This window comes from Syngnathus typhle, linkage group LG10 (genome assembly GCF_033458585.1).
Source record: "Syngnathus typhle isolate RoL2023-S1 ecotype Sweden linkage group LG10, RoL_Styp_1.0, whole genome shotgun sequence".
Taxonomy (NCBI): domain Eukaryota; kingdom Metazoa; phylum Chordata; class Actinopteri; order Syngnathiformes; family Syngnathidae; genus Syngnathus; species Syngnathus typhle.
Window position 1 is genome coordinate 937992 of NC_083747.1, and position 18701 is coordinate 956692.

Genomic DNA, 18701 nt, shown 5'->3' on the forward strand with positions numbered 1-18701 from the left:
TAAAAGTCACATGACGGTGTTTCGATGACACGTCTCGGGGAAGGACGTTTTGTTGTTGGCCAGCAAATACGTGACGGCCGTTCAAGCCGCATAGTTTGTGTTGACCGCTTTTAACCGTCTAATGGGTCCCATTCTCCTCCAATCCTCAGTCAGGCCCACCGTGCACGGAGATCTATGTTCTTCTTCCAAATGGACCGAGAGCGTTTTATTGCTTTTTCCACTCCCGATGACGGCTCGCTTTCCTTTTACTCCTCCATCTTCAACGTGTCGCTGTTTGGAACAGAGAGGGTTTATTTGAAATGTAGCGTGTCTGACAAGACTGATGATTCTTACAACGCTGAGATGTCAGCTTGGTCCTCGTAGGATCGACTAATCCATTCAAAGTGGGCCGTTTGGAGGTATTTTATATCAATGTAATTGGCAGCCAGCGCTCAGCTCACTTTTTATCTTATTGAAATGTCTTCATGTTGTCTTACGTTAGGTGACTCACGCACGGCAAACAATTCCAACTCACGGTGACTTGCGACTTGACCGCAAACAGCGGCCGGTGATGTGGAAGAGTGCCAAACGATTTCACGTCGTGACTAAGTGTGCAATAATGTTATCGGACGGGGCAGGGCCTTGTGTCAACAGCCCTCAGGCGTGTTTTTGTCTTTCATCATAATGAGTCAAATGAACATGATGCACGGATGGGATGACACAAGGCCCGGCCGGCCGGCCCCGGTGGACTCTGCACAATTGAGTCATGGCAGAAGTGAAACGCAGCTTCCGAATAATGGAGAAGTGAAAGGTCGTACCCTTTGGAAAGAAATACATTTATTTTATGCAGGAAAAGACGAGACAGTCAGTAGACATGAATTAGACACCAAATTATAATTGCAATTGTCCAGATGAAGTGCCCTCTAGTGGCTGGAGGAAACCTCTACACAGACGTTGAAAAAAATTTTTTTTTAAGCTGCTTTTGAATGATGCTATTGAATGATTCCAAAAATATGATGCATGAATAAATTCTACGACTGCACTTAGGTGTTCATAAACGCAATAATGAAGTTCGCAGTGGCAAACATGCAAACACTTTTCCAGCAAAAGCTCTCCCGTTTTTCTCATCTAATGTCCAGTTGCACATCATGTGTGTGTTGTCTGCAATGCACGAGTAGGTTGCTCCACACAGTGGGAGGAAAGCGAGTGTGTGTGCGTGTGTGTGGGGGGGTGCTTCCATATTTGGAAGGTGAATGACAGGGAGAACGGGGCGGGCTCTTCTGACTCACTTCCTGAGTAGTAAAAAGTAAAAAAGAAAAAAAAAGGAGCCGGCAACTTTTGTTGAGCACACACTCCGTTGGAGCAAAGTGATTTTTATCTTTCCTTCAACAGCAGGAGCAGGAGCAGGAACAGGAGCAGGCGGAGGCGGGCGACGTCCACGCTCAAGCCGGTCCTGCAGTGCGCGACTGGCGGCTTCGTGACACCCAGGTGGCCCGCTGTCAGCTCCCGATTCATACCTGGTAGGAAAGAAAGGGCGATATTTAGCCCGTTTTTCTTTCATATTGGGAGCCTTGCGCAAGTTGACTTTGATTTCATGCATGCTCGTCTGCTTCATTCAAACTCCAGTGGCAATGACTTCAATTGCGACAATAATGCTCGCTCATTAATTGTCCTTTGCCTTGGTTTGAGTTGCTTTGGGATCAATGACAAGTTATTGATTTTTCTTAAAAGAAGATCACGTTTCAGGGAAGTTCCTTTGACACTCCATTCAATGGATATTATTATTATTATGCGCATAGATTTGATTAAATCATTAAAGATAATGAGATCAAAGTCTGCTTTATTGTCAACATCTTCACATGCCGAGACACATCGAAATGACGTTTTCCCTATCCCACGGTGACAAGACATATTACACTATAGACATACAAGTAAACGACGCAATATAAAAAAGGCACAAACAATAAATAATAAGAGTAACAATAAATAAATAATAAATAGATAACACAACGAATAAAAGCCAGTGTGCATACAGACAGTAAATTGATGAGCAATTGAGATTTAAAAGGAAAATATGTTTTTTAAGAACATTTATTGAATAATTAACTTTTTAAAAATATATATTTTCATATGGGGGGGGAGAGAAATCCCCACCTTATATTAATAACTAAACAATACTCATTGCTTCTTGAAATTAAAACCTATCATATGTGAAAGATTATGTCATGGAGAACAATTTAATGCTTCTAATCCAAAAGGCAAGCAATTGAGATCAATAGTGAGGAGGGAAAAAAAAACATCCCAAAGCGTCCAACATGCTTTTCATTAGACAACTCCTCATAACGTGACGTCGGCCACAATGAAAGCGGACGCAGGCATGCCAAGGCTTGATGAGGCCTTATATATAATATGTCAGAGCTTAGTCAAATTTGCACTTGCACATCAGGAAAAAAAATAGAAAAGCTTCCTGTGAAGTGGGCTGGACATCTTCTGAGCCGTGATGTTTTCTTTTCCTCCCTCAGTCTTGCTTTTCCTTCCTTCCTTCTTCTCTCTCTCAATGTTGCGCATGTATAAAAGGTTAGGGTAGCTGGGTAGTAGCTAGCTAGCTAGCTAGCTAGTAGCACCAGCTGCTCTTGTCACAAACGTATAACGGTTAGTGTGTTGTGAACTCGCTCATTGTTGAAGAAACAAAAGCACATATTTGAAGACCTTGGAGTCTGTTTTTCAACCACTCGGGACTGCCGGACCCGCCAAAATGGCCTCCTGGCTGCCAAAAAGTTGTCATTCCCTTCCCATTTTAGCATCTTGGAAGCTTTGTCATCTGTTTGTTTGTCTGCCTCCTCTTCCTCTGCTGCTCATAAGAATTCTGTCGAGTTTTCCAAGGGTCAGCCCTGCGTGCTAGCTGGAAGCTAGCCAGATGGCAAATAGCTAGCTAGCTAGCTGGCCGGCGGCCGGGTCATGGCTTGGCACGGTTTAAAAGCAGCCCCGAAAGAGAAGAAGCAGTCAAGTGCTTGCAGGTGGTTACAAAGCAAATGGTTCCGTATATAAGACGGAAATCTTGAACAATCCCGCAAGTGAATATTCGACCAAGGAGATGGATGACGTGAATGACTGCCACAGAGGAGATGTTACATCAAACATCTGTTTCATCCACGTTAAAAGTTGCCTAAGCTCTCACCCAGTTGTTTGCATCTAATCCGGAATTGTCTGATACTTTGTTGCGGGGGCGCGTAGCTAGCGACAGGAGTGCGTCTGCATTCTCTGCAAGTGAGGGAAGTGACCTCAGACTTCCTGTGTGGGTGAGCACGGCCAGGTGCTGCGGGTTCTTAACTTGGGTCTTAGGACACCCGTGAGATAAGCCCCGCCCACTGCGCTCAACCTCGCTTGCTCTCTTTGGATTTTCAAGCAGCATGGTCGTTATATAGTTTACAAATTCTGACTGCTCTGGCGTTGTAATTAAGTTCCTGGTGGGATGTAATTACAAGGCTGCTCATTTGAAAAGAAACGTCGCTAGCAATGACACATTATGGGAAAGCTCGGTTGGATGGACGATAATTATAGACACTTGTTAAATACGGGTGAAGAAAGTGACCTTTAGCTGCACTGTGAAAGGCCGGACGGCCGGCTTCGGTGCTAGTTTTGCTTCCGTCGGCTTAGCAGTCGGTCAACGACATTTAACCAATGGCTCGGGTCCAATCGGCGTTTCCCCATCAGCCGTCCCACGTGGAAGAGATGTTGTTTGGATGCGGGAATGCTGTCCATTCACCGTCTTGTCAATGAGTCAGCGGCGACTGCTTTCCCGTACGTTGGCCTTGAGGTATGAGGCAATCGTCTACTTGTCGCTCATCCTTTGTTTTCGAGCCAGGTTTCATCGGTGTGTGTTAGCAGCCCCTTTCGTACAGCCCTTCAAAACCAGATACACCATGTGAAGGTCATAGACAGACAGACAGATGTACATCTCCAAAGTTTGCTGCAAACACTTCTTTCTTCATTTGTGTGACAGGGGCCAAGCAAAGTTCACGCCCTGACAAGGCATGTAGCGAGATCTGCACGGCACGTCCGCAGCTAACAGTCCAAATCATGTCATCATAGGAAAACATGCTGCCATACAAATAGCTTGGCTGCAGGCGAGACTAAATCTACAAATAATCAGCAGTGTTTTCGGACGCAACCTGTAATTTGACGCGTAATAGTACTGCGGCTAATGGGCTAATCGTAGCACACCCGATGGCTAATGAGGGGGAAAATGACTGCTAGGTGCAGAGGATTTCTCGCATGAATGAGGTCAAGCGATGCCATTTTTTTAGCGGGCTCGCTTTTTCAAGGATTTTAGAGCCCAGTCTTTCCTGAATGAGATCCATGTCATTGTTCGGGCATAACTTCAAGATCGCTAACATTCCTCTCGCTAACAGTACAATTGCGGCTCAGCAAGACGAAACAAGATCCAGAATGTGACTTGTTAGGCCGCAGTATTCTTGGCGAATCCCTTCGCCGCCGCTCTTTCAGTCAAGTATTCGCAAGCTTTTGGCGTTGGCGCTCTCACTTTTTTGTCGGAGCTACGGCGAGGGGCGTGCTTCGACAAGCTCCAAGTCGCTGGCGAATTAGCGACGTACCCACCTAGAGAAATCATTTCCAGGTCGGCGCCGCCGTTCTCCAATTTCTACCCGTCCCCTCCCCAGCCCACCTTGGCCTTAGCCTCCATAAACGGCAGAAAGTGTCCTTGGCGTGGCTATAAAAGGACTTTGGCTCCTGGAGCAATGGATGCTTTGCAGATTTACGACAGGGACGAGCTAAAGGGAGATTTTCTCGGCTTCTGGCGGGCGCTAATATGAAAGGCTGGGTGACTTCAGGAGAGGAGAGGAGCGGCCCGGTGGGAACGTCGTTATCGCCCGCAGGCCTGTCTGTCATCAAGCTGTCAGGTGGAAAAAAAATTGACAGACGTCAAATACAAGTCCTGCACCGCAGAGTTTACTCAGTGCGTAGCACCTCTTCAACCTGGAGAGCTTCTCACAACTTTCCACACTTGAAGCTAGGAAGTCGTTCAGCTGAGCTCAGGATCTTCGCTTCTCGAACTTTTATTTATTTTATTGATTTATGTATGTATTTTATTTTTGTTTTTATTTCATTCAAAAATATATTATTTTGTTAGCAAATTTGCATGTTTGGCATACGCATTCGCTTTGCCAACAAGTTTGCGCCTGTTTTTGTACTTTTGCAAATGGGGCCCCGGGCGGACTCCGTGGGCAAACATCCCGAGCTCAATGTGATTTGCAGGTTGTGTCGAACGCCGCCGTATGTCACCGTCACCAGACTTCACGTCGCATGTCCTAGCTTCTTTTTTGTGTTGGGGGACGGGTTGCTGGAATTTCTGCAAGCTAAGGGGGAAATGTTTGAATGACGGCGGCGTTTGCTGAGTAAACGACACGCCGGAGGAGGCGTGCCCGCTTAGCAGCTGTCACCACATTTGCCTGAAAGTAATCACTCGTAGATTGTATTGGGCAGGTCAACGGGCCGACGGGCCGCAAACCGCTCGTTGCTAAATTCTGTTTGTCAAAGCCGCAAAGGCGCCGGAAGGCTTGATGAGCTGCTTTATGAAAGGAGAGAAAGTGAATCACCTAAGCGAGAAGAAATCAAAGTGTTTCAGCCACGTTCCTGTTGTTATCTAATTGCGAGAGTCGTGTTCGATGTTTGCTTTGTGGGTTTTTCTTCAACAATGCCGCACACGAAAAAAAACAGTGATCCGCATTCCTCTCAAGGGTCTGGCAAACATCACTGAATTGTTTGCACCTCGACGTCTTTGCTTCATACGTTAGCAATTCTGCCCCCCCCCCCGCCCTGCTTTAATGGGCCGAAACATCCCAGCTTAAAAAAAAAAAAGAACCACTTCCAACGCCGGCCGTGGAAGTGAGATCAATGAGTAAAATAAAGGCCAGACGGTGAGCAAAGCGAGAGAAGGGTCTATGACACAAGCAGCATGACTTCACCCTGGAAGTATTCGGGCCCCCTCCTCCCTGCCTCCCTCCCGACCAACAGCACCAGCGCCTCATCCCTTCCCTTTCGCATGGCGAGTGGAAAGACTTTGGGCTTTAATTACCGCCGGAGAAAGAATGGAGGCTAAATGACACGGATTGACAAGTCGTGCATGATGATGACAATCAACGAATGCAAGCGGATTGGTCGGAGGAATGGATGCCTGAGGGAAGAGGTGTTCGGGTTGAGCTAGCGATGCAATCATTCAGGGCTAAGTAAAGTATGGCCCATTCTGTACTTCAATCCAGCCGACCAGGCGTTTGGATTATCAAGACATCTGTGATATTGCTTTAAGTACATATTTATTTATTTGTTATGTGGCAGAAGATATATGCTACCAGAGACAGGACCAGCGTTCAACTGGTGCCGGTATCAGTCTTCACCAAAGCACCTGTTTTGTGTGTATTTTTCTTTCATCATTTTTTTCAAACGCCGTCTTCCCATTTTTTAGCAACAGCGGCAGCACAGACTTTTGCATTTTATCACTGGTAATGAATTAGGTGTGGAAGACGAATAGTGTTTTGCATGCTTGCATGATAAAGAAAATGCGCTGGACATGGGAAAGATAAGGCGCTGATGGATTGCAATTCCGCTTTGGCAAAGTCGACAAAGTCAGGATCTCGGTACTCGTGCCTCAGGAGACCTCAAGAAAACTTGTGATAAATCCGCCTTGATCTATTGTACACCAAGGGGAGCTTTGCTTTTTTTGATAGCTTTAATCGCTTTGAGGTCATTTGGATGTTTACATATTCCACCGTGTCACCACCTAATCTTGTGATTGAGTCAACTAAGCCAGCAATTTATGCTTCATTCTCTCGTGTGTGTATATGTCACGGACAAAACATGGGATGGGATATCTGTATCGTCTAGGTCTGGTATCATTTTTGTTTCTTAATAATACTATTGTGGCTTTAATGGTTTTTTTTTTAGTTTATTCCGAAATCTAAGTACAGCCTTGTTGTATTTAGTTCAATCATAGTTTTACGTGGAGTCTTTTTTTTCCGACGGTGCAAAGAGTTTGAGAATTACATGGTAGGAAAAGCCAGCGCTAGTAAATATTAGTGGCTTGAAAGAAATGGTGGCCGCTTGCGGATGGATGCAGCTGTTGTCTGTCTGCACTTTCCTCCTTTGAACCTCTTAGTCCACCGTTAGCTCTGCTCTGTTTGTTTTTCTACTTGAAGCAGCGACAGCCTTTGTGTGTTCACGTGCTTGCCAGAGCTTTTGAAGTGTTACAGTAAAGCCTCGGTCTCTATTCATTCATGGGACAGGGACTTAGCGCTGCCGCAATTAGCATCGATTAGTAATTGATTTCGGTTTGCCCACAGTGATGGTTTAAATGTATGATCCTGAAACACTCTCCTATTGTTTTAAACATTCGACTTCAACAAAAATGGCTAAAAGATGATTTGATTCCCAAGGTCCTACTAACAAATGAAGCTAACGTTAGCGGCTCCCTCGCAACTCTCCTATTAGCTCGGGCTTTGGCGCCAAATCGTACCGATTTTTCCATCAAATATCAGCACAGACGACAGAAGACGCATTTGCGAATAGCGAACCCCAGAGGTTCGCCGTATTTCCATTTAGCGACGATGCTAACAGGTTCCGACCTAATTTGACTTCCTACAGCAAATCTTTTGTGTTTTATCGCAATGATTTGGAAGTGGTCCACAGGGGAAGTTCATCTTGACCCTTTGCGCCACAAAAATGTATTATGTTTAACAGTCCGTCTTGCTAAAGTGACATTTTTACGCGTCTCCAGTCCGAGCCGATTCCCTGAATATGTTTCGGCATGTGTTGCTAAACGCGCCGCTGTGTTTTTTCTGGCACGGTTGGTCCGTTTGCGCACGGCCACGGCATCCCGCATAAAACGGCGGGCCAAGCGCCTCGCTGTGTAACGAGCGGCAAACGTCACCGGCGAAGGAGTTTATGATGGTGCCGTGTGAGGACGGTGTTTGCACGTTGCCGCGGTGATGCGCCTGCGAGCTTTGTATGACCCAAATGTACTGGAAATGACTTTGAGGATCGTCATCCTGTTAGCTGCGCGTTTTGGCAGGTGACCTGGCGGATTTCTGGGCCAACAATGACTTGATGTCTCTTTTTGTGAACCCTTCGTCGAGGTTAAGAGGAAAATGAGAGATTGAGCTCACTTCTTAGCAAACTGGGACTTCTCATTTGATTTTTCAAATCCGGCTAAATTTAGAGAGCTTTGCCGCTAACACCTAAGTGGTAATGTTGGCTTTGTAAATAAATTCTCGCGTCGGCATTAACCTTCAAGGTCAGCGCAGCCACGAGCCGCAAGTAATTGCAAGCAGTTGTGTGGGTGTATGCGCCGTACGCGGGTCAGAGTGCTGAGTCGCTCTTTGAGACCCCCTCTACGTCCGGGCCTCTTTTTGTGCTGACTCTGCAACAGGAGACCACCAGTGGCCTTAGCCTTGATGTCTGGCGGCTTTCTTATCACCATCAAGCGTGATGGTGAATCAACCCTTGGATCAAAGCGGCTCTTTTGCTCTGGAACCTTGCGAGCTGCCAAGCCATTAGCTGGTTGGGAGTTGTACTTTAATTCTGGAAACATTTGGCACACCCCTATTTCTAGTCTTATACACAAATCCCTACGACGCTTGAGAGTGGCTTTGGATCTTCACCCGGCGGATCTCATAGTGTCCTACTATGTGCACTTCAAAACAATTGAAAAATGTTGTGCTCATAAAGCATCTAAAAAAAAAAGTGGATCCTCAGATTTAAAAGAAATAAAAACGTCCTCGGTTTTATTCCGATAGCAGTAGCGAGCCAAATTTGTCGAAATGTAACAGCCATTTTCCATTTCAGCTCAGTGCTAGCATATATTTGCCCTGACAGCTTTACGCCGTCCTTCTTGTTAGGAAGCGACGCGTCCTCGTGTGTTTACCATCCCAAAGTAGGTCCAGTGGAGCAGTCTGTCCAAATCATCCATCCCCCATGTTGTGCTTTTCAGATTCCCCACGTCTTTTCTCGGCCTCTCGTCGCTCCTTCTGTTGCCATCTAAACATATACCAGGAAAGAAACGGGGAGGGACAACCTTGCATTCTCCAGGCAGTCACTCTCCCAATAAGTGGAAGGCACACAGGAGTCCGCTGCATAGTTTCTCCAATGCAAACCAGATGTCAGGCACTAATGCATGGCAGCATTTTTTTTTTTTTTAACTCAAAGGAAGACAAATGTAGGGCAAAAATGCAGCCGGTGTAAAAATAAATTCACGTTCATTCCACCCATCTTCAAACTTGCTTCATGGTGGTTTGACAGGAACTGTATGATTTGGAGGCCGCCGTGATTGTTATACTTTGAAATTGAGTCTCGGGGTGAAGCGGGATTATGACTAATGGACTCGTTCCAAATGAGCGCTATGCCATTTGTCTTCTGGATACTTTTTGGGGGGGAAGAATTGTGTGGTTTAAAAGACATATCTTCTATATGTGTCATTCCTGCTGAGTCATGATATCTCACTTTTCTGTTCTGACTCTCAAGTTGTCTAAAATGTCCACTAATTATGGAACGAACCATATTTCTTTTTGAAATTCACTTATACTGCCAAGATGTCAAGTCAGTTAAAAGTATGTCGGATGGCACAAGCCCGAGGACAAATTACAAAGGACGCAATCTCAGGCGGCCATTTTCTTTCCTGTGAGTGATGTCGGCACTTTGTAGCGACAGTCGGCGGTTTGCGCTTCAGCGTTTTGAATATGTCTGGTGATTTCAAAACATAGCTGCCATCTGTTTTTTGTACATATCCAAGTGGTTCTGTTCCGTTAGCATTAGCAATGTCCAAGCGCAACCACGGTCGACCATTGAAATCAAAACATATTGATGAATAATTTCTCCCTCGTGTCAACTTTCCTCATCTGGCGATATACGCTTTCTGTCAAATAAACGAGACGACGGACTCATTTTCGGAGGTGGCTTGAAGTGTTGGTTCCTGCACGCCATTTGTCACGCTGAGGACCGTGCTCCCCCATCCTGCTCCGTCCCGAAAAATAATATCCACCTAATCCCTCGGACAGTGAGTCATAAACACGTTGCGAAGCATTAAGATCTTCTGGTGCAATTGGCGTACTTGACTTTTCCCATTCGTCAGCGCATGGAACCTCTCCACGCTCATCAAGGAATGAATATCTCCATTCTTTGCGAGGAAGCAACACGTAAACCGTGTGGGGGGGGTTGACATCATTCTTTATTTTTTTCATGCGCTCAACTCAAAAAGCCTCAAATGATATAGTCCCATGCCCAGATCTGAACTTTCTAGTCAGCCAAAGAAGCTGGACTGTGTTCTGGAAGATGTCCAGGCAGCGGACAAGCGCGCCAAGTGATGGGACGTGTTTATCCTTCTTCTCTGTTCCTTTTCATCCACGTTTGATTTAAGAGCCGCCTTGGGGTTAAAGCTCTGGCTTCAGACTTGATTTACCTCCGAGGGTGCCCGGCTTGGGTTTCCTGGCGCTCACTTTCCTCCCGCTGAGATTTCCTCGCTGGTTCTTTGTGCAGAGTTTGTCTTTGAAGGCAGCAAAATATTCCGACGTGCCTTGGATTGATTCACAGCCGCACAGTCATTTGGTGTGTTGTTGTTTTTTGATTATACTAAAGGGAGATGTGCCCGTGTGTGACCCTCCCTGGGCGTTGTGTTTATTTCTATTCGGCAATGTGGCGGCCATCATGAAACTTTTGTCAAGGCAGGATGGCATTCCAGTAATGGTATGAAATTTGCGCAGGTACTTGCATTGAGGTCTTCAGCGGCCTTGCTATGTTTACGCCAGGTGGTGAAGTTCATGTGGCGGCACGCCCATGCGCCGTGTTTTGAGTCTGTGGCCTTCCTTTTGCCTTAAGGACATGTTGCACTTTGGCCTCGCCGCTGCGGCTTGCGCAAAAGCCAAAAGCCTCAGCGTGTTATTCCTTCCTCGCGACTCTTTCATTTCGCCGTGAACCTTGCCACTTCCCGGCTTTTTATTTGTTTTCAAATAACCCGTCCGTCCGTAAGATAGACGAGAAATGCCAAGGCCTCGTCTAGTCTGTGAAATCCCTTCCCGCTTAGCAAAGTTCAGGGCCAACGGGGAGAGTGACTGCATGTACGCTGTCGCCGGGCGACTCGGCACGCTGTCCGGGTCCGGTCTGGTCCGGTCCCACCGGCGAGCCGGCTAATCCCCGGCAGCCCAAACTCTTTTTCCGCTCCGTTTGATTCCAAATGTGTTTACTCCCTGCAGGAAAGAAAGCCTGGCTGCTCATCCCTCCTCCCCCTTTCCTGTTGAATGAAAATAAAAAAGGGTTTTCGAAGGACTAGACAAAGCATGGACAACGGCGGGTTGTGTTGTATCAACAGAGAGATCCTCTTGACCGCAACAGGCATGACTGAGTGAGTCCTGCCTGGGAAAACAAAGCCACTGTATCGGTCGGGTCTTTCAATGGTGGCAAAAAGGCAAAGCACAGGGATTTGCGCACGGGGGGCGGGGTCTTTCCGTTTGCTTGCTAGATGCAAATTTTGGAATTCACACCTGCGCTCCAGTTAAATCGAAATGAAATGTACAATCTTTGCAAGAAATACAATCACACACGTTTTCTAGTTTCTCATTCATCCCGCTTTCTTTTTCCAGTCACACATTCAGGCTACTTTCATATTTGACACAGTTCAGTTGTATTTAACTTTCTAGTCCAATACATTTACATACAATCTTCAGGAACACTTTGTACACATTTATTTAGAAAGTGAATTTAATTTTGATTATTTCAAGGGGAAGTCAAGTCCATTTTTGAATTTCAATTTTTGTCTAAACCATATTCTGATTCTTTTTTTAATTCTTGGAATATAAATGATTTGTTTTTGGACTTCTTACGTCTTCACATTGATCTAATCAATGTGGATCCAAAAGCATCTCAACAGCCAATCCCACTGACCCATATACGTAGCTGCGCTCGCTCAATATTTGACTTTCCGTCTCGGATGAACTCTGGCGGGAATCACTGCAAAGAAAGGAATTCTTGGTCCCGAGCCCCGTTTAGCTCGCTGCAATGCTGCAATTAAACTCGGCGCGTCGTCTCGCGTGGACTCCTCAGCTCCGATTACTTGGGAAACCGGTCACGCACGGCTCTGGTATTTAGCAACGTTCCTGACCCGCTCCGCGGTTCTGAGTCAGCGAAGGAAGATGGAGCGTTGCCGGGAAGCTTGCGCATATACAGTAGTGGCGGGAGATCCAAAAAGCTCTGGGAGGCCTGCCTGGATTCTGGAGTTCACCGTGACCCAGATCCAGCGCCTCAAGGGTCACTGAACCCACGTCAGGCTCCCCCCCCCCGCCTCCCCGCTCTCTGTTTTCGTGCCATCGGGAGTTCATTTAACCCCAGCGTTGGCCAGTCCAACGCAAAATGGGAACAGGTCAAAACAAGGCCTTTTGTTGCTTCTGAAGTAACGCACCTTTACCTATCGGGCTCGGGGATCTCCGCCCGAGACGTTGCCATCAGTTGCTCCAGCGACTTGACAGATACTTCATCGGACATGATTGTTTGTTATTCTTGCTCAGAGCCGCGTCTCTCTGGGAAGCCTACAAAAACAAGCCCAAGCTTTCTGGCCAAGAAATAAGCCAGCCTTGGGAACAACAGCCGTATCGGGCCTTTCCACTTCCCGTACATCGGGTGTCATGAGTGGAAAACACCAAAATGTTTCTTGATAGACTTCCTGTCCATTTGTAGCATTTGAAAGTTGCAGAGCCCCGCTGTCAAAGTCAAGGCCCGGGGGCCAGATCTGGCCCGCCAAGGGAGTGTTTCTTAATAAAATATCAAAAGTGTCAATTGTCTGGCTGGCTGGCTCGGCGTGTCCTTGCTCCCGTGTTACATGCCGACGAGATGGACTGTTTCCAACCGGGGGAGTAGTGACCCGTAAAGCAGTCAGGGGGTGGCGATCCGTCGGACTCCCTCCATGACTTAGGGAATCCGCTTTATGATGTCATGTCCTCAACGTTGTCATTTTCTCTGATCAATACTCCCGCTTTCCTGTCTTTCTCACGTCAGGCTGACAACCCGAGCGAGCGACCCACAGACTGAGCGAGCGACTCAGCGACCCAGCGAGCGCCAGCCCGCCAGCCCGCCCGCCCGCCGCCATGGCCGACCGCTTCGACTGCGACAACTGCAAGGAGTCCCTGTACGGCCGCAAGTACATCCAGTCGGACGAGACCCCTTACTGCATCCCGTGCTACGACAGCCTCTTCTCCAACACGTGCGACGAGTGCAAGGAGCTGATCGCCCACGACGCCCGGGTGAGCCAGCGCTCCGTTTAGTTTCTGGCTAGCCGCTAAGTAACCGGGCTCCTCGTATCCCTCCCATAGCGGTGATTTCATTTTCCACTTTTGCCCCGACGGACGACGGAGTCCATATTTGGAGATGCCTTCTTTTCATGGGCGAGCCATCATAGGGAAACCTATTCACGCCCGTTTTAACGACAGGAAGCTGGTGATTTATTTCCAGCTTGCCCAATGGCCAGCCCTATTGAGTGTGCTTTCTTTGAACCTGCGCGAGTTATAAACAGCCGCAGGAAACACGGAGTCGTGGCTAGAATTGGGAGCAGCTCGTAGTGATTGCACAATTTACGCCGGGCATAGATCTCATCTAGGAAAGTATCAATCGATTGATTGGTATTGGTGTCGTGGGTGATGCGGACCTGATCTTGTTCCCCTCCTAGGAGCTCTTCTACGAGGACCGGCACTTCCATGAGCACTGCTTCCGCTGTTTCCGCTGCGAACGCTCGCTGGCGGACGAGCCCTTCACCAACCAGGAGGACGCGTTGCTCTGCAACGACTGCTACTGCAACGAGTTCTCGTCCAAGTGTGTCGCGTGCGACAAGATCGTCATGCCAGGTGAAGGTCCATTTGCTCATTTAGTGCTGGCCTTTGGTTCCATTATAAATATATAAATACTCGGTGGGCCGGATCAAAGAAGAGTGCTGAAGCGGTGGGGCCCGCCGACCCTATTTTGGTCACCCCTGTATTGGAATGTTCACGTGTAACTTCTGTTGTAGTTGCCAAACAGAGTGATGCTTCCATTTGTCATTTTCCAAACATGTCATGCGTACGAGTTTTCCACAGATCGAGAAGAAAAAGTCAGTCCGGGCCTGAAAACCGCAGCGTCATCCTAAGGCTAAGCAAATAAGATCAATAAAAAAAACAAGCACCAAAGTGGGAGAAGATGGATTGTTCAGCGACAAAAACTATGGGGGGGGGGGGGGGAATTGCATCAATCCATCCTGTACGGTGGCCAGCCAGAGTATGTGCGGCCGGCTGGCCTGTGGTCTTTTCATTTCCAATCAATCAAAATGGCTTTTTCAAACATTTCTAGCACATGATTTAAAACAGCCCAAAGATACCAATGCCCCGTTGAGTTGTTTTTGTTCGACACATTTTGGATGTTCCCCCCCACCCCTCCTCAGGTACCAGGAAGTTGGAGTATGCAGGATCCACGTGGCACGAGGGCTGCTTCGTCTGCCACGCCTGCGAGCAGCCCATCGGCTCCAAGTCGTTCATCCCGGAGAAGGACGAGCACTACTGCGTGCCGTGTTACGAGGACAAGTTCGCGCCACGCTGCACGCGCTGTAAAAAGGTTGGTAGTCGCCTCGCAGAAAGTACCCCAAGTCGAGTGACGCTTGCGTTTGCTGTGTCCTGGATCTTCTCAGACCCTGGCTAAAGGCGGCGTGACGTACCGGGACGAGCCTTGGCACAAGGAGTGTTTTGTGTGCAGCGGCTGTAAAACGCAGCTGGCCGGCCAGCACTTCACCTCGCGTGACGACAACCCCTACTGCCTCAAGTGCTTCGGAAGCCTCTACGCCAAGAAGTGCGAGGCCTGCAGCAAACCCATCACAGGCGAGAGAGACTCTTCTTGTTAGTACGACCGCTTTGGTGGTCGGCCGTGTTTGTGGACTCGGTGTTTACGGCTGATACTCACAAATGCCGCAAGCTTCGCTTTTGGTATTTGTTAGATCGCCAGCCGGCCGTGTTGTCTTTGTATTGCCTTCGACTTCTCCTTTGGGACTTATATCCCCGGTGGGACGGTCATCCAGAAATAAACGTGTCGTTCCGAACCACCGGAGGTTCCCTCATGGCTTTTCCCACTGGTGTTAAGTCGGGAGTGTGGCGACTTGCCGTGGATACTTTCACAGAGAGCCGGACCTCAGTTTCCGCACTGAGGAAATGATTACATGATGTTTCAAATTCATTCGAAAGTGGCTCACGCTCACTTCGGGATGCTCGGAAAAGGAAAAACGTCTAAGTTTTCACTTCAAAGTGTTTTATTGATTGTAAATTTGCGCCGCTAACTCGCCAGCTAGCGGCCGATTGACTGAATGCTATGCACATCATCACTCGTTGACCAGGTGTTTCATCCGCGACCTAATGTTAGCCACTAGCTTGCTAACTAGCTACCAACATCTCCGCATATCAGTACGTTTTGACTTCAGTCGAGGATTGAATCAACTTTAACGTTAACAAGCTTCGAGCTCGCTACCTAGTTGCTACGCAGCTAATTGCTACGCAGGTTGTCCGTCATTTGTTATCATTGGCCGAGTGTTTTCTCGATTATTAGCAACTGGAGCCGCTGACCGGTAACAGTGTCCTCACTATTTATGCAAACATTAGTGGCAGGTCATAAGGTCGCTAACTTGTACTTGCTGTTGACTGTGTCCCCCTTTTTCCAGGCTTCGGCGGAGGCAAGTACATCTCGTTCGAGGAGCGCCAGTGGCACCAGCCATGCTTCACGTGCACGCAGTGCTCCGTGTCGCTGGTGGGCGCCGGCTTTTTCCCTGACGGTGAGCGCATCTTATGCCGCGACTGCCACAAAGGCTTATAAAGACCCACAAACTCCCCCCCCCCCTCTGAATTCCACACGACTCGTGTCATGGCCAACGTTTTTATACCCAGCAAGGTCATACAGGGAAACGACAAAGGCAACAGACTTTATACAGTTTAAAACATGTGTGATGATTAGTATCAAAATAACTTCTTGAATAAATAAATGGGCAAATTTGAGCGCAAAAATAACACAAAAGTTAACAGTTATAGAAAAACAATTCTGAGCGGTTTGTTATTATGAAAAGTTGAATGTTGCACTTTTTTGGACAACCATGCTACCATGTTGAGTGCACATCAAAAAATAATACAAAAACATGGCACAAAACCACTTTTTTATGCGATTGCTGAATCTTTTTGCTATTTTTTTTTTTATTGTTCATTTTCTGCTCATTGTTTTTGATAAGTGGACCTTTCTTCATGGTTTTTCCAAGGAATTCTTTTTAAATCAAGCATGTCCTGTAATATCAATTGGTCCCTGCTAGTGAGTCAGAAGAGAAGAATTCAAAGGATAAAACATTTCGATGACTTGTGCAATTTGGACAAATTGTTGTCAAAGTATTAAGAAAAAAAATGGTTGCATTGTTTTATTCAGAAAGTATCAAGTGTCACTTTTGGTTAGCCAACATTCCAAAAAGTCTGACTGATTGTGTCCAAACTATTTTTAACATACAAATTCAGTATTTTCTCACTCTGCTGGCCCCAATTTCCCATTTTTTTTTCTCTCTAACTATTTTACATTTTTAGCATCTGACAATTATAGTCAAAAAGATGCTGAGTATGCATGTCTTACTTTTTATTTTGTTGTATTTGTCGCTGCATCTCCAAATTTTGTGCGTTTATTTTTATTATTATTATTTCTGCTCCCCCAAAACAGCACATGTTTTTATGTATCGTTAACAAACCCGCTTTGTGAATCATTCTGAAGTGTTTTAATATACGTTTTTTAAGTACATTTAAGTATTTGGCAGGGGTTCTAGTTTAGGTTTTTAGGCTGTTTTGTTTCGTTTTAATAATTTTTTTCTTGCGTTTTTCTTATTTTAAAAACGTATTTGTTTTTGATATTTAGGGTTTTATTTGATCTATTGTATTTTTCACTTTTATCTTTTTCATCTGTTCATTTTTGTCAAGTATTTGTAGGGGGAAAAGAGCATGTAATATATAATGTAGGGTGTCTCATAATTAAGCAACATGCGGTGAGCGTTGGAGGCTTACATGGGATCACTATTTGGCAAGCACTTGAGCTTTCCCACGTGTTTGCAAACAATTGATATCCACTAAAGAAAAAGAAAAACTTTCATATGGACAAGCAAAATAACAAACCGAAACCTTTGACACACAAAATTTGGAGATTCTTGTTGTTCCTATTCATTTCTTTTTTAAAAAGTATTAAAAATACACACACACACACAATGATATATAGTATATATTTCAGCTTTGATGCTGGTGAGTCAGAGTTGGCAAATGTGCATTTGTTTTTGTATTGGATGGGAGAAAAAGAAGCCATTGTTTTAGTTGTAAACACGATGTTGTGTGGCAAATAAACGAAATCATGTGGATTCTATTGCATGTTTTGTCATTTGAAAAATGGCGGAAGCCTTTCAACACGTTTGCGTTCTAGCCCTAAGTGACAAGAAGCTTGACGTAGTGCACCTAAATCTATATTTATGCTGAGTCGACTGTTTCACCACCCCGATGGTGTACACATGGAATAACAGATGCACTCTCCCCACCGCCGTTTGAGATTTTTTCACCAAAAAAGGAAATGGAAAGCTCGGGTGGGTGGAGGAGGGGGTGCAAGAAGTGTGGGAGCGAGCGAGGGAGGAAGAGAGGAGGAGGATGTTCACATCTGGACTCGACACTTTCGGGGGGGGGGGGGGGGCAGCTTTTTGCAGGAAAGACAAGACAAGACGAGACAAGAGGAGGAAGAAAGGTCAGTGGGGAAAAAGCGGCCCTCAGTATTTTGGCGGCACCCGGAATAGAACTTTTGCTCCAAGCAGCACAAAATAATCAACTAAGTAGTGGGAGTTGCTTGTGTCTACTGTGCTTGCAAAAAAAAAAAAACTTGGGCCATTGATGAGTCCTATTAGCCATTTTGTGCTGATGGGAGAAATGAGCGTCTCCTGCTAACTTTGTGAAAATCCTTGAAATGATCAAGAAACTGCTGTTTCCAAAGCGGCTGTTAAGTTTCTTCCATGGGTTCCAAGCTAGCTGTTTTGTTTCTGAACTGTGAATGAGCAAACCTTCAGCGTATTTTGTGTTGGATTCAATGTGTTCAGAAGGACAGTCCAAATCCCCATGCAAGTTCTACACTTTGGATTGTGCTGCCTCCTTTTGCACACATTCAACACTGCAGCTCCAAAACTGTCTCCAGAACTGGAATGTACTGTCACACAAAACAAAGGCGAAAATATGCTAGCAAATCAACCTGTTTGGTCCACTTTGTGACTTTTGTATTGCGGCAGACTCCCACTGGTAAAATGTCTTAGTTTCGTTGGATACCATTTATACAATAGCAATTTATTCATGTTAAAGTCAGTCTGAAGTAATAATAATAATATATTTTATTTCTAAGGCGCCTTTCAAGGCACTCAAGGTCGCCGTACAAACATAATATAGCATAAACAATGGCTGATTAGTGTCGGGTAATAAAAAAACTTATAATAACGAATAATAACTTCCTAAAGTGACTCGTTCTTTTTTCAACTCATATGACTTCAACCAGTAGATGTCGGCAATGAAGCTGGTGCCATCTCGCCGTAAAACAAAACGAAGAAGAAAATGACGGCGCGCCCCACTATTTGAGAAGCACTGGCCTAGGTGACTGATTCACAATTTGGTTTTGTCTGA

The 18701-nt window shown here is 46.2% G+C and overlaps 1 protein-coding gene across 5 annotated transcripts; it reads left to right on the top strand.

Moving 5' to 3' along the window:
• Nucleotides 1-1273: 1273 nt before the first annotated feature.
• Nucleotides 1274-17415, top strand: fhl3a (four and a half LIM domains 3a). 5 transcript variants are annotated; one of them, XM_061289115.1, is made up of 6 exons: nt 1274-1499; nt 13030-13274; nt 13697-13871; nt 14441-14610; nt 14684-14870; nt 15701-17415. In XM_061289115.1, the coding sequence occupies exons 2-6, from the start codon at nt 13119-13121 to the stop codon at nt 15850-15852; spliced, it is 840 nt and encodes a 279-aa protein (XP_061145099.1). In that variant the 5' UTR covers nt 1274-1499; nt 13030-13118; the 3' UTR covers nt 15853-17415. The 5 variants fall into 5 exon arrangements, with proteins under 5 accessions (XP_061145099.1, XP_061145101.1, XP_061145102.1 ...); XM_061289117.1 differs by lacking the exon at nt 1274-1499 and adding an exon at nt 4544-5075; XM_061289118.1 differs by lacking the exon at nt 1274-1499 and adding an exon at nt 4544-4954.
• The last annotated feature ends 1286 nt before the right edge of the window (nt 17416-18701 follow it).

What these genes read in the sequence shown, in the direction of transcription:
- fhl3a (XM_061289115.1), top strand. Translation starts at nt 13,119, where the DNA reads ATGGCCGACCGCTTCGACTGCGACAACTGCAAGGAGTCCCTGTACGGC. An exon ending in GCTGCACGCGCTGTAAAAAG is followed by an intron (nt 14,611 to 14,683) that starts GTTGGTAGTCGC and finishes GGATCTTCTCAG; the next exon opens with ACCCTGGCTAAAGGCGGCGT. An exon ending in CTGCAGCAAACCCATCACAG is followed by an intron (nt 14,871 to 15,700) that starts GCGAGAGAGACT and finishes CCCTTTTTCCAG; the next exon opens with GCTTCGGCGGAGGCAAGTAC.